The sequence below is a fragment of the Sander lucioperca genome, chromosome 4, assembly GCF_008315115.2.
Source record: "Sander lucioperca isolate FBNREF2018 chromosome 4, SLUC_FBN_1.2, whole genome shotgun sequence".
Lineage (NCBI taxonomy): Eukaryota > Metazoa > Chordata > Actinopteri > Perciformes > Percidae > Sander > Sander lucioperca.
Genome location: NC_050176.1, coordinates 44,526,563 through 44,539,090, shown reverse-complemented (window position 1 = coordinate 44,539,090; position 12,528 = coordinate 44,526,563). Strand labels below are relative to the sequence as shown.

At 40.2% G+C, this 12,528-nt stretch overlaps 1 protein-coding gene across 34 annotated transcripts in view; it reads left to right on the top strand.

Annotated features, from left to right (window-relative positions):
- Positions 1-12,528, top strand: part of ptprdb (protein tyrosine phosphatase receptor type Db) — a 161,066-nt gene that overhangs the window by 117,329 nt on the left and 31,209 nt on the right. For 9 of the 34 annotated variants that reach the window (XM_031285773.2, XM_036000257.1, XM_031285771.2 and 6 more), the window contains 12 exons: positions 924-935; positions 1,448-1,717; positions 5,344-5,453; positions 6,362-6,559; positions 7,527-7,652; positions 7,770-7,917; positions 8,076-8,221; positions 8,469-8,613; positions 9,514-9,816; positions 10,872-11,065; positions 11,644-11,670; positions 12,318-12,435. In XM_031285773.2, the coding sequence (XP_031141633.1) occupies positions 924-935; positions 1,448-1,717; positions 5,344-5,453; positions 6,362-6,559; positions 7,527-7,652; positions 7,770-7,917; positions 8,076-8,221; positions 8,469-8,613; positions 9,514-9,816; positions 10,872-11,065; positions 11,644-11,670; positions 12,318-12,435 (1,797 nt within the window). The remainder of the gene's footprint in view (positions 1-923; positions 936-1,447; positions 1,718-5,343; positions 5,454-6,361; positions 6,560-7,526; positions 7,653-7,769; positions 7,918-8,075; positions 8,222-8,468; positions 8,614-9,513; positions 9,817-10,871; positions 11,066-11,643; positions 11,671-12,317; positions 12,436-12,528) is intronic. The other 25 variants (XM_031285775.2, XM_036000258.1, XM_031285774.2 and 22 more) reach the window with 5 other exon arrangements.

Below are 12,528 nucleotides of genomic sequence, written 5' to 3'. Positions count from 1 at the left end.
TAGCTGCTTCATTGAGCTCTTTCTCGCTCTTCTTTAGTCGTCTTTGTTGTGAAGGCATACTTAAGCACACAAAACTAACATTAGGCTATACGTTTTTTTTTTTTTTTAAATACAAAGATTATTACATTAACCAATTGGGACATTCATTTATCATCTCATAACAAAGTAAGGCTTTCACTTTCACTAACGTCACATCTCATTATTGGTTGAAAACTCATGTAACATAGTGACTGTAAACAACGTATAACCTAGCATGATTCAAGAGCCCAAACCATCACATCCCTAAGCCTATCTCTTCTCTACAGAATGCACACTAATGTAACGGACGTAACGTAGCTACGTTAGCCTGCTGCTGTAACATACGTTATGTTATTAGCTTTGGTTGATAATGTAGCATTTTACATTAATATAAGGCAATGCTGCGCAACGTGATGCACACGTTACAAGCTGAAGCTGCACTTTATTCAAAGCTCAAGTGGATTTTTTGGGTACTATTCACAGGGCATTTGTCATAATCTTTTAAAACTCACGTGAAGGCAGAAGGGCTTGCGCTGCTCCGTGTGTGAGATGATGAAGTCAAGTGACTGGGGGCAGAGGGCATCGCTGAGGGCAAGATTAAATGATATAGCGAATTTAATTTGATTTAACTTAAGTAATGATGGGCGTAGTATCGTATTAATGCAGCCACAACAGCAAAAAAAGAAGAAGAAAAAAAGAAAAGTTTATTTAGGCTCTTTCACCAGAGGGGCAGCTAATCCAATCAGGGCTATTGTTGCCCGGGCAACAATAGCCCGTACCTGTGCACATCCCTGCTACTTTGTCAATCTTGTTTTCTCTCTGTGTCTCCTGTTCCTTCTCTGATATTTTCCATTTTTCTCTCCTTTCTCTCCTACTCCCGCCGTGCTCTGTCTTACCCTCTGCAGAGCTGCGAGAAGGTTGGTAAACTAACGACTGTGTGGCTCTTTGAGTCTCTCCTGACTATTTTCTTTTCTTCCATTAAACTGCCATTTGTGTTTGTGTGTTTCGGATGTTTTATGTGCAGTACTAAAGGTTTAAATCTGCCTGTACAGTTTACTCCTTTGAGATATACTGTACCCTGCGTTCCTCTTTTCTCTTTTTTCCCTGTGAGTGCATGTGTGCTTGCTGTGAGTTTTTTTGTCTGTGTATCTTTTGTGTTTCAGTTCATAAAATATTTACTAGAGCACACCTAAAAACACCATGAATAAAACATTTTGACATCACATGTGCCCTAGTGGTGATGTACCACACTGTCTGAATGCTTGCAGTCTTCTTTAAATGTCATAAAACTTCATCTTAGAGTACATAGAACAAAAAAAAGTAAATCATGCTACAGTGTATAGACACTGATTGTTATGTATTGTTCTGCACTTTACTGAGCAACACAGTCATGAATTTCTAATCCTGCTTTCACTGCTGTCTGGTCTAGTGCGTCGTGTCCCCCCACGCTTCTCCATCCCCCCAGCGGACAGCGAGATCATGCCAGGGGGGAACGTCAACATCACCTGTGTAGCTGTGGGCTCCCCTATGCCGTACGTCAAGTGGATGCTGGGAGCAGAAGACCTGACGCCCGAGGATGACATGCCCATCGGCCGCAACGTCCTGGAACTGACTGACGTACGGCAGTCCAACAATTACACATGCGTCGCTATGTCGACACTTGGCGTGATCGAGGCGGTGGCACAGATTATTGTGAAAGGTGGGTTTATCGGCATGTATATGAGGAGGCTTATGGGTGAGGAGAAGAGCAAGTGAACAAAGAGGAAGTGATGGTTTGACCTTGCCTCCAGTGAGACATGGGTTTTTATAAGAGCAGAGAGGACAAAGTGTGAATGAGCACTTGATGTGTAGTACGCTGAGAAGAACATTTCCATTACGAAAGAAATATAAAGTAAGATAAGTAAAGTTACTCCCTTTGCTCTGTTTTTTCATATATGTCAAATATATTTATCTTAACATTAATATGTCTGACTGGCACATACGTATACATATGGAATAAATCAACTAGTTACTGATGGCTTAGATCCTTTGGAACCAGCTGCCAGATTTTCAGATCAGAGTGTCATGCTGTACTGCAGCGCAGCCTGGTTTAGCAGCCTAACTGCTAAACTTAAAACAAACACACAAAAAAGATATAATCAACTCAAAGTTTGTGCTAAGATCATTGGTCAACCGGTTGCACACTCTTTTCAAACAACCTACAAGAAGAGCATGCTCAGGCTTGCTCTTTGGACTCCATGCATTATGAATAACGTCTGCCTTTTAAAAGGCGATTTAGAGTCCCTTTGTTAAGATCCAACAGGCTCAAGAACTCTTTTATACATCAGTCTATCCTGTTGCTAAACCAAAATCAGTGCTGCCAATTAAGATCTGGATCCGAGGATATCATGAAACATGTTTTTTTGTCATGGCTATTTTTACTATATGTGTAATTGTTGTCTAACTCTGTGTGTACTTTTCTCCTTCTTTTTTTGAGCGGAGCTGCTCAGGAACGCAAAATGAATATCAGTGTAAACTGACAGTAAAGTTATATTTTCTCAAACGTCTTTTTATTAAAGCATACGATTTGACATACAATTCACTTGTACATTCTAAGAATTTTTTTATAAGTAATTCAATAAATCAAATAAACAGTAAACTTGAAGTGGTGCAGCATTAAAGCAAGGCAAAGCAAAAAAAAAAAAAAAAAAAAAAGAGAGAGAGAGACAAGTAACAACAATAATACAAAAACAGTGGCAAGAACACTACCAGGCTGACCGCGATCCCCCACACTATCCCATCCCCCCCGTCTACCCATCTAACCCCCCCCTATGTATCTCCACCCCATCCACCCTCCCTCACAGAGGCCTTCACTCTAATACCATTATAATTGTCATTATATCATGTGCTAGGATGCGGACTGTTGTACTGGAATTGTAGTTTTGAGGTATGATATAAGGGGTTTCCATGTTTTATTAAATAAGTTGAGCCTGTCTTTCAATGTATACCTTATCCTTTCTATCCTTTCTAAATCCTCTAACCACATCTTAGAAGTAGGTACAGTTGTGCTCTTCCATAAGATGAGGATTAATCTCTTTGCTATTATGAAACAATAAGAGAGAAAGTGCTGCTGTGCCACACTAAGTTTCCTGAAGGTCGCCGATATTCCAAGAATGATGAACAAGGGCTCAGGTTTGATTGAAGTATTTATGACCTCAGACATAATGTTACATATATCAATCCAGAACAATTGGACCCTTGGGCATAGAGCAAAACTATGGAGAAGTGATGCTACAGAAGAGTGGCACTTATCACACATAGGTGACACCTCTGGGTATATGTTGTGTAGTTTCTCCTTTGAGTAATGAAGCCTATGAATAATTTTAAATTGGACAAGACAATGTCTTGCGTTATCTGAACAATTATGTATTTTTTCAAGACTTTCTGTCCATAAATCATCTGGAATAGATTCACCAAGTTCCTCTTCCCACTTACGTTTATAATTTTCAGTAGATGGGGAGCTTATTAATAAGAGATTGTTATAGATGCGGGATATCAATTTACTTTTGTTAGGAGACAGTTTCAGACAGTCATCTATTTTAGATTGTGATTCAGTCTCAAAGTCTCTTAGGTATTTCCGAACGTAGTCCCTAACTTGTAGGTAACGAAAGAAGTTATTATTCCCCAGCTCATACTTCCTCTGTAGTTGTGTGAATGAGGCAAAGACGCCTCCCATATATAAGTCACCAATACATTGGACACCCCTCTCACTCCATGTAGAAAAGGCTCCATCCAGACTGGAGGGGGCAAATGTAGGGTTTCTAGCGATGGGTAGCAGAGGAGAGATTGGTTTAAGATTAAAGGTGGTCTTGATTTGTTTCCAGGTACAGATCATGCTATGTATGATTGGGTTGTTATTATACAGGGACTTATTAACCGCAGCCGGAGCTAGTAGGACCGCGGCCATAGAATACGGGTGGCAGTCCTCCCGCTCCAGCATTAGCCAATCAGACATTGGTATTGATGTGTCTAACCAAAAGGTAAACATCTTAATCGCTGAGGCCCAGTAATATAGCAAAAAGTCTGGGAGTGTCAATCCCCCCTTCGATTTTGGCCTACAGAGATGTTTTTTGCCTATTCTGTGAACCTTGTGCCCCCACAGAAAAGGAACTATTAAAGAATCTAGTTGTTTAAAAAAAGATTTTTTAGAAACATTGGGATGTTTTGAAATAGGTACAACAATTGAGGGAGGAAAATCATCTTTATAGCATTAATTCTCCCAATTAAAGAAATTGGGAGCGTGTCCCAGAATGATATTCTAGTCTGTAATCGCTCTATTAGAGGGGGGAAGTTTGCCTGGAATAGAGAGGAGTACTGCTTTGTCACTTCTATCCCCAAATAGGTAAATTTCTCTGGAGAGACTGTGAATGGAAAGTGACCTAGGTGTGCTAAGTCACTCATATGGACCGGCATTAAAACGCTTTTAGTCCAATTGATCCGATAACCCGAAAAGGTCCCAAACAGGTTGATTTTGTCCAGAAGATTTGGAATAGTAATTTGAGGCTGCGTTATATATAAAAGGATGTCATCTGCGTATAATGATATCTTATTATTTGTATCTTTGGTGGAGTAACCATAAATCTGGGGTTCTATTCTGATACATTGGGCTAGAGGCTCGATAGCCAGCGCAAAAATTAAAGGGGATAGTGGACGACAGTAAAGTTATATTTTATCGTAGAAGAGAAAAGAAGGACATTACTGTTTATTACAGTATATAAAATTAATGAAGAAAAAAGTCCTACTCAGAAGTATGTCTTGCTTTATGACAGCAGTTTTCTCTAGCCAGTTCTGCAACATGAATAGTCGTTTCTGAACAGTAAAAGGAGAAGGAAAGACTGGATTATTTGTGGTAAACTAGATTCTAATTTATTCATATTTGGGGAATTCTTTAAGAAAATTGAAATCTGTCTCCACTTCTTTTTTCAAATTGGGCAAAGAATTGTTTTTCTTTGTCAAAAACTAAGTCTGTATTCAGTTCAACTTTGTCAGTATACAGGGGGTTTAATTTGGATTTAATATAACAAATTGTTGAACTGACTTTATTTATTCGATCCAATTAAGTTTATATTTTTTGTCCAATTCTTGTAATTGTTATGTGGAGATTACATTCATTGTATAATCCTAGGATATTGAGCTGGTCTCATCATTTATATGTTTTAACTAGCAGAAGTTGATTTTATTGTTTTATGAGTACACAGTGATGCTATGAATCTGGGTCTATCAGATGATTTTTTTTTAATGATAAGAAAGATAGTTTGTAAAATCTCTCTCTCCTCTCTCTCACAGCCCTCCCAAAGGCCCCTGGTACCCCTGTGGTGACAGAGAGAACTGCAACAAGCATTACACTCACCTGGGATTCTGGCAACCCTGAGCCTGTCTCCTACTATATCATACAGGTGTGCAACAGACACAGAAGCGCTACTGCATGTGCACACAGGTTTTTTGAGACATAGAACTTAAGATAGCTAAAGTTGCACTAGATTTTTATATGAACATTAACTGTTATTAACAGCCTAAATCGGTAAGTAGGGCTGCAAAATAAAACCACGTCTCTCCTGAAAGTAATAAATTCACCAAATTGCTGAAATGAAATCTAGTGTCTGGAATTCTCTCTGCCTACGAGGAGTAATGAATTGAAATGTTGAGAATAAAACATGAATTGCTGCACTGAAACAGTGCAGGACAAAAAGCAGGACACCCACATTAAATATTTCACATTTCATTCTGTATGTTTTGGCAAAGATATAGATAGATAGATAGATAGATAGATAGATAGATAGATAGATAGATAGATAGATAGTGTTGAGATATTTCTATTATTTTAGACATGTATTTTACTTAATGACAGGAAGCAGATGTCATGCTTGTCTTTGTGCGGGACAGAGACGGTGGGAGGCAGATGTTGGATCCTGTTGGTGATTAGGAGGGTAGAGACTCACGAATAGGGGAAGAGGAAGAATGGATGCAGAAAGGAGGACAGCCCATGGAGGATAAATAGACTTGTGACTTTTGAATCAGGGCTGATAACTGGGAAGACACGAGGAGGTCTCAGTTGTGAAGCCCGCATGTATAGGCCACATGTGTATTATAATTCCGAACGAATACACGGGGGATTAGAACTTAATTAATGGAGTCAGATGTTCTCTGGCCTCTGGGCCTTCCACTTTTTGCAAAAATCCCCTTCAATAGATAGATAGATAGATAGATATTTGTAGAGCTTTCTCTGTACAGAGTTATTTAATACAGCTTTAAATCTGTATATTCTTCCTCTCTCTCTTCCCTCTTCCTCTCTTGCTTCTTCCAGCACCGTGCCAAAGGGTCAGAGGACCCCTACAAAGAGATTGATGGCATCGCCACAACGCGCTACAGCGTAGGCGGCCTCAGCCCATACTCCCACTACGACTTTCGGGTGGCGGCCGTTAACACCATTGGCCAGGGCCCCTCCAGCGAGGTGGTGGAGGCTCGCACAGCAGAGCAGGCCCCCTCCTCGCCTCCTCGACAGGTCAGGGTTTGATTGGACGAAAGCAAATTCATAAAAATGCCATTTTTACAGTGATACTGCACCTATCATCTGGCAGTAAAAATGTGATATTCAAAGATGCAATTTTGGTCCTGTACGAATAACAAGTTGACTGTAATTCTTTGCCGTTTTTAAAAAAAAATGTAAAATCTGTTGTTATTGTTTTTCTGACAATAACTTCACCTCAAGTTTGGTTGTTATACAGTACAGTATGATTAGCTGCCTGTTATTTTGACTGCATTACAGTGTGTAACATGTCCCTCACAAAGAACACCCACAACTACAGTCTCCCTGTCAACAACTCCACCCTGTCTCCATCCCCACACCTCCTCCGTAACCTCTGAGTCATCTTCGACAGCAACCTCACTTTTGAAAATCACATCAACCAAATAACCAGAACTGCCTTCTTCCACCTCAAAAAACATTGCCCGTCTCCGCCCTTCGCTCACATTCTCTGCTGCCGAAACTTTCCACGCCTTCATCACTTACAGAATCGACTACTGCAATAGCATCCTATATGGTTCATCTACAAAAGCCTTAAATAAACTTCAATACATCCAAAACTATGCTGCCCGCCTCCTCACCCACGCCCGCTCCCGTGACCACATCACCCCCGTCCTCCAGAATCTCCACTGGCTCCCTGTTCCCCAAACATCCAATTCAAAGTCATCCTCCTTACTCACAAAGCCCTCCATAACCAGGCTCCTTCCTACCTCACAGACCTGCTCCACTGCCACAATCACTATATAAATAAAATATATTATTATTATTATTATTATTATTATTATTATTATAAATCTTACAGTGTGTACTTTTTAAACACTAGTATTAAGTTGCCTTTAGTTCTCAAAAAAACAAACAAAACTTTCTTCTACAAAACTCCAGTGAAATTGCAGTACATTTATATCCGAGTGCAGCGTTGCTGAAGTTCTTTATGTTTGCCCTGCAGGTCAGGGGTCGTATGCTGAGCACCACAACAGCAATCATCCACTGGGATGAACCAGAGGAACCTAATGGACAGGTGGTGGGCTACAGAGTCTACTACACCTCAGACAACACGCTACCAGTCAACCAGGTGTGTACCTGTTTATTAATCACAGCTGACTATCTTGCCTTGTCTGCATGTGTCTAATACATAAGTATGCATCTGTGTGTCTACTTGCATTCATGCATCGGGTTGTGTGTTGTGCAGTGGGAGAAGCAGATGGTGCGCAGCGCCAACTTCATTACCATCCAGGGTTTGACTCCCAACAAGACTTACTACATCAGAGTGCTGGCCTTCACCTCTGTAGGAGACGGACCCCTGTCCCAGGACCTGCAGATTATAGCCAAGACTGGAGGTAAGAGACAGGAAGCAAGATAGGGGTGTCAGGCTTTGCTTGTATTAGACAGATATGTCATGCTATACTGAAAATCTTTACACTTATCATCTGCAAGAATGAAATAAAAAAATATCTTTACTTGGTTTTACTTATCTTTATTTTCCTCAACTCTGTAGTTCCATCCCAACCTTCAGAATTTAAGGGTGAGGCCAAGTCCGAGACCAGTATCCTGTTGTCCTGGGTGGCCCCACCCCAGGGTGGCCCCGACAACCAGATCACAGGATATGAACTGGTCTACCGTCGAGCTGATGACACAGAGGAGGTAAGATAAGAGAGAGAGACAGACGGATTGGTAGCTGAGAGGACTGTTTTGCTGGACTAACACATTTATGGGTAATAACAGATTGAAAGATAGATGGGTGGGGTTAACAGAAGATCAGTTGATCCTAATATCAAAAGCTCTATAACAGATGCTCTTTTTGAACAAATTGTTATTACAACCTTGTTCTTTTGTTTTTCTCACAACTTGATGTCTTCCACTGTCCCGCTGTCTTCATGTTTTTTTTCAGAAAAAAGTCAGCTTTGAGCCGACCACCTCCTACCTGTTGAACAACCTGAAGCCTTTCTCCACCTACACCTTCCAGCTGGCTGCCAGGAGCAAGCATGGAATTGGGGCGTATACCAACGATGTGTCCATCGACACACCACAGACACGTAGGTCCCACCACAAATACTGCTGTGTGTGTGGAATAGGGAGAGAGGGGAAGAGAGAGAGAGAGAGAGAGAGAGAGAGAGAGTGAGAGAGAGAGAGGTTTTAATTTTGACAATGCAAAAATTGGAACTGGCATAAAAACTGAACCACAAATACATGAAATACCCAATCTGACCATCATAGATTTGGATGTTACACACAGTATTTCTTAAGACATTTGGCAAATTACTTTTTTTGCGTTGTCATAATGGGGCCGTCATGAATCCAGACCTTCACTGACCTCAGATTTGATATTTCAACAAATGTATTATTAAATAAATATTTCCCAGAACTTAATCCTACATATAATATAGTACCAGACAGTTTATCGACGATTGGCAGCAGAAAAAACAATTCTTAATTTGTTGGCTAATAATCTGAGGTCTGTAAGAGAATCACTAAAAACAAGGTAAGAAGCCAGAGAAGCTAGATAGAGATGATAGCTCCATCATGGATCACAGAGGCTTGGGTAGGCTGTAAGGACAAGTAAGTTATGGGAAGGTATGTTTGTGTGTTAAAGCTCTAGTCAGTGTTTTTGTGTTCCATCTCTTTTCAATCATTCACTCGTTTTCATTAATCAAACATTTCTACCAAACAGAAGTTGACACCCATCATTCAGCCATCTTGCTTTCTAGTCACAGGGTCATTTTTCGTAGGAGCTTTCCGTTCTCCAGTGTTTTGTTTTCATTTTATGTTTCTTTGTCTTTTGTTCTCTGTCTTTCGTCCGCTCAATTTCATCCCCATTCCTTCACGGCAAACCTCACTTCCTCACCTCTCCACCCACCAATAACAACTTGCACACACGACCAAATAACATTTACCCAAACAACCCCTACTGTGCATCCTCAAAACTGGCCAATCAGTTCCTTCAGCTCCTCCCCAGGACATCACATGCACCAGTCCCAGTTCTACCAGCATCCTGGTAAGTTGGGCTCCACCTCCTCTGGAGTTTCAGAATGGCATCATTACAGGATACTCCATCCAGTACTCCACTACCGAGGGCAACAAAGTGTCTAAAAGAATTGATGGAATTCTTCTGGGAAGTTCTCCGTATCTCCTGGAAAACCTGGAGAAATGGACTGAGTATGGCATAACGGTACGGGCGCAGACGGAAGCTGGGGATGGACCAGAGAGTTTACAGCTGCTTATCCGCACCGAGGAAGATGGTATGTTCCCAAACAAACCCCCTGCCTGTATTAGGATGGTCCGCCCCACTAACAATGGCTACCTGACTAACATAGCACTACTGAGCTGAAAGCTCCCTAAATTAACAGCAAGTTTATTTCACTGGCCAGTAAAGGCCTTTTGTCTATCCTTGAGCTGCAATCTCAACGGGTGATGCACTTGACCACTGTCAGACCCTCTACTAAATCTCTCCTTTATTCCTTTATAACCGCCAGAAACCTCTTACATGCGGAAATCTCCTCCTGCTACACCCTCACCACTGCTTTCTCTTGTCAACAGCAACCCTTTTTTCTCCAGCAACACTTTTAATCCCTTTTTTTACCTGCATTTTTTTTTCCGCACTTTTCCCCTTTCTTATTAAATCCCCTATTTTTGGGGATAAGGGATGGTTGGGATTTCTCACTATATTCTCCACTAACAATACCAAAACAAACCCTTTGGCTGTAGCTGTACCTTGGCCTTTCCACACCTTGGCTTTTCTCACAGACCGTCTGCCCTTCCAACTCCCCTCGAATTATTTGATTATCTTTAATCTCCTTTTATCAATTTATATTGTTGTGTTTTGAGTAATTTGTAATATGTCAGCAATATTTTTGATATTCATGCTTAATATCTCATACTCCCAACGTCTCCATGTTTTCCAGTTTGGAGATATTCCAGAATTTTTTTCTCTTGGTATATATATTTTTTAGTTCTTGGCAGCACAAGAGGTTTTTCTTGATAACAGTATTTTCTCTTTGACTGCTTGTCACTGTTTATCTGCCCATGGCAACAAATCCTTTTCTATCTGCCATTCTTATCTTTCTTTACATTTGCTTCTTATCCTCCACTGCTTTTTTCCTCCATGTTTTTCCTCAAGCACTCTCATTTTTTACTATTTTGACTTTTTTCCCAGACATCAGAGCATTTTTAGACTTTTTGGAGGATTCTATTTTTTTGTAACCTCCCCTGAAACCAATATATTTTTGATTAGAAAAAGTGGTCTGAGTGCCCATCATCTGTGACCCTTGACCTCTATCCCAAAATGCATTTTTAGTTCCAAGTGGTCCTCCGCGAGGGGTGGAGGCAGAGACTGTGAACGCCTCAGCCGTTAGGGTGAAATGGCGAGCACCGGCGCCCGAACGGCAGCACGGTCAGATCCGAGGCTACCAGGTCCACTATGTGAGGATGAACTACGGAGAACCTCAGGGTCAGCCCTTCATCAAGGACATCCTCATAGAGGACTCTCAGGTAACACTAATATATACTCTCTTACACCTTATAATCAACTGTTTCAGGAACTGTTCTATGAATGCCTAATAAAATCATACTTACAACTCTATACACTAGAAAACTAATAGTCATATTTATTGTTAATGATCATATTCATTTCATAGTTTCATTAGAGCCATGAAGAAATTGTGAGCTCCGTCAGCACATTGGTACCTTGAGAGAGCCAGCATGTGGCCATCTAGGTAGTTTTACTGTAGATAAGCTAAATATTTTGCCATATTACTTTTAACAGTCTTTTTGCCTCATATTTAACACAGATATGAGAGCGGTATCTTTCTTCTCATCTTACTCTTGGAAAGAAAGCATATTTCAGGCTTAAATCTTTTCATTTTAATCATTATTGGATTTTTATATATATATATATATATATATATATATATATATATATATATATATATATAAATCTATTAATAATGATAATTTTAAACTAATACACTAAAACTTGAGTGCGAAGTCTTTCAGATAAATATCCCAAAAAATAAGATTTCTGTTTTTCTCTCCTTTATCTCTTTTCTCTATACTGTTCTGTCGTTCAGTGGGAAAATGAAGACTCAGCTGAATATGTGAGTAAACACTTTAAACATATTATTTAATAGTGATAACAAAGCACAGACAGCAGATGAGTCATATTTATGAGATTGTGAATCTCCTATGACCGAGTGAGGGCTTAAAGTGCAGCAGGTCCCTTTTTCATTTCTGCAGTGTGTGCTCTCCAGGATTTTTAATAAAGGACCCTGGAAGAACACATATAACTGATGATATGAGTCATTTGTGGGTATTGCCAAAATACCATGATTGTTTATACTTTCCACAGACCAAAAAATGAAGAAAATATTGTGTTCAGTGTTTCAGAGACAAATCTAAACTAGTTTTGAGTGTCTGTGTAGTTAAATTAGATTTTTAGTTGCGAATGGACCACATTTTGAGCTGTGATACTGTGATAATTTGATATAGTTGTTTTTATGATCACAAACCATATCCACTCCACATTTTCCAAAAGCAGCAGCTAGGTGAACAATGTATTTCCTGGCCTGGGAGAGTATTGTTGGTGTAGAAAAGATCTTAATAACTGTCTGTACAGGTACACTGTCAGACAAGAAGCACAGAATTTTACCTTTCTGACCAATTTGACACAGACTTTGTTATTGTCCAAAGGGCACACAGAATTAGTTTCCTTTTGAAGCTAACAATTTGTTTTGTTGTTCTGCAGGAGGTGGTTCTTGGAGACCTGAAGGCAGACACTGCCTATTCTGTATCAGTGGGGGCTTACACTGCCAAGGGCGATGGTGCTCGCAGCAAACCTGTTACTGTCTGTAGCGCCCTGCCACGTAAGTGTGTCGACGCAGACTCTCACACAAACAGAAATACATAGAGATACAAAATCACACATAAAACTAGTAACAATCTTTGAGACTAAATCC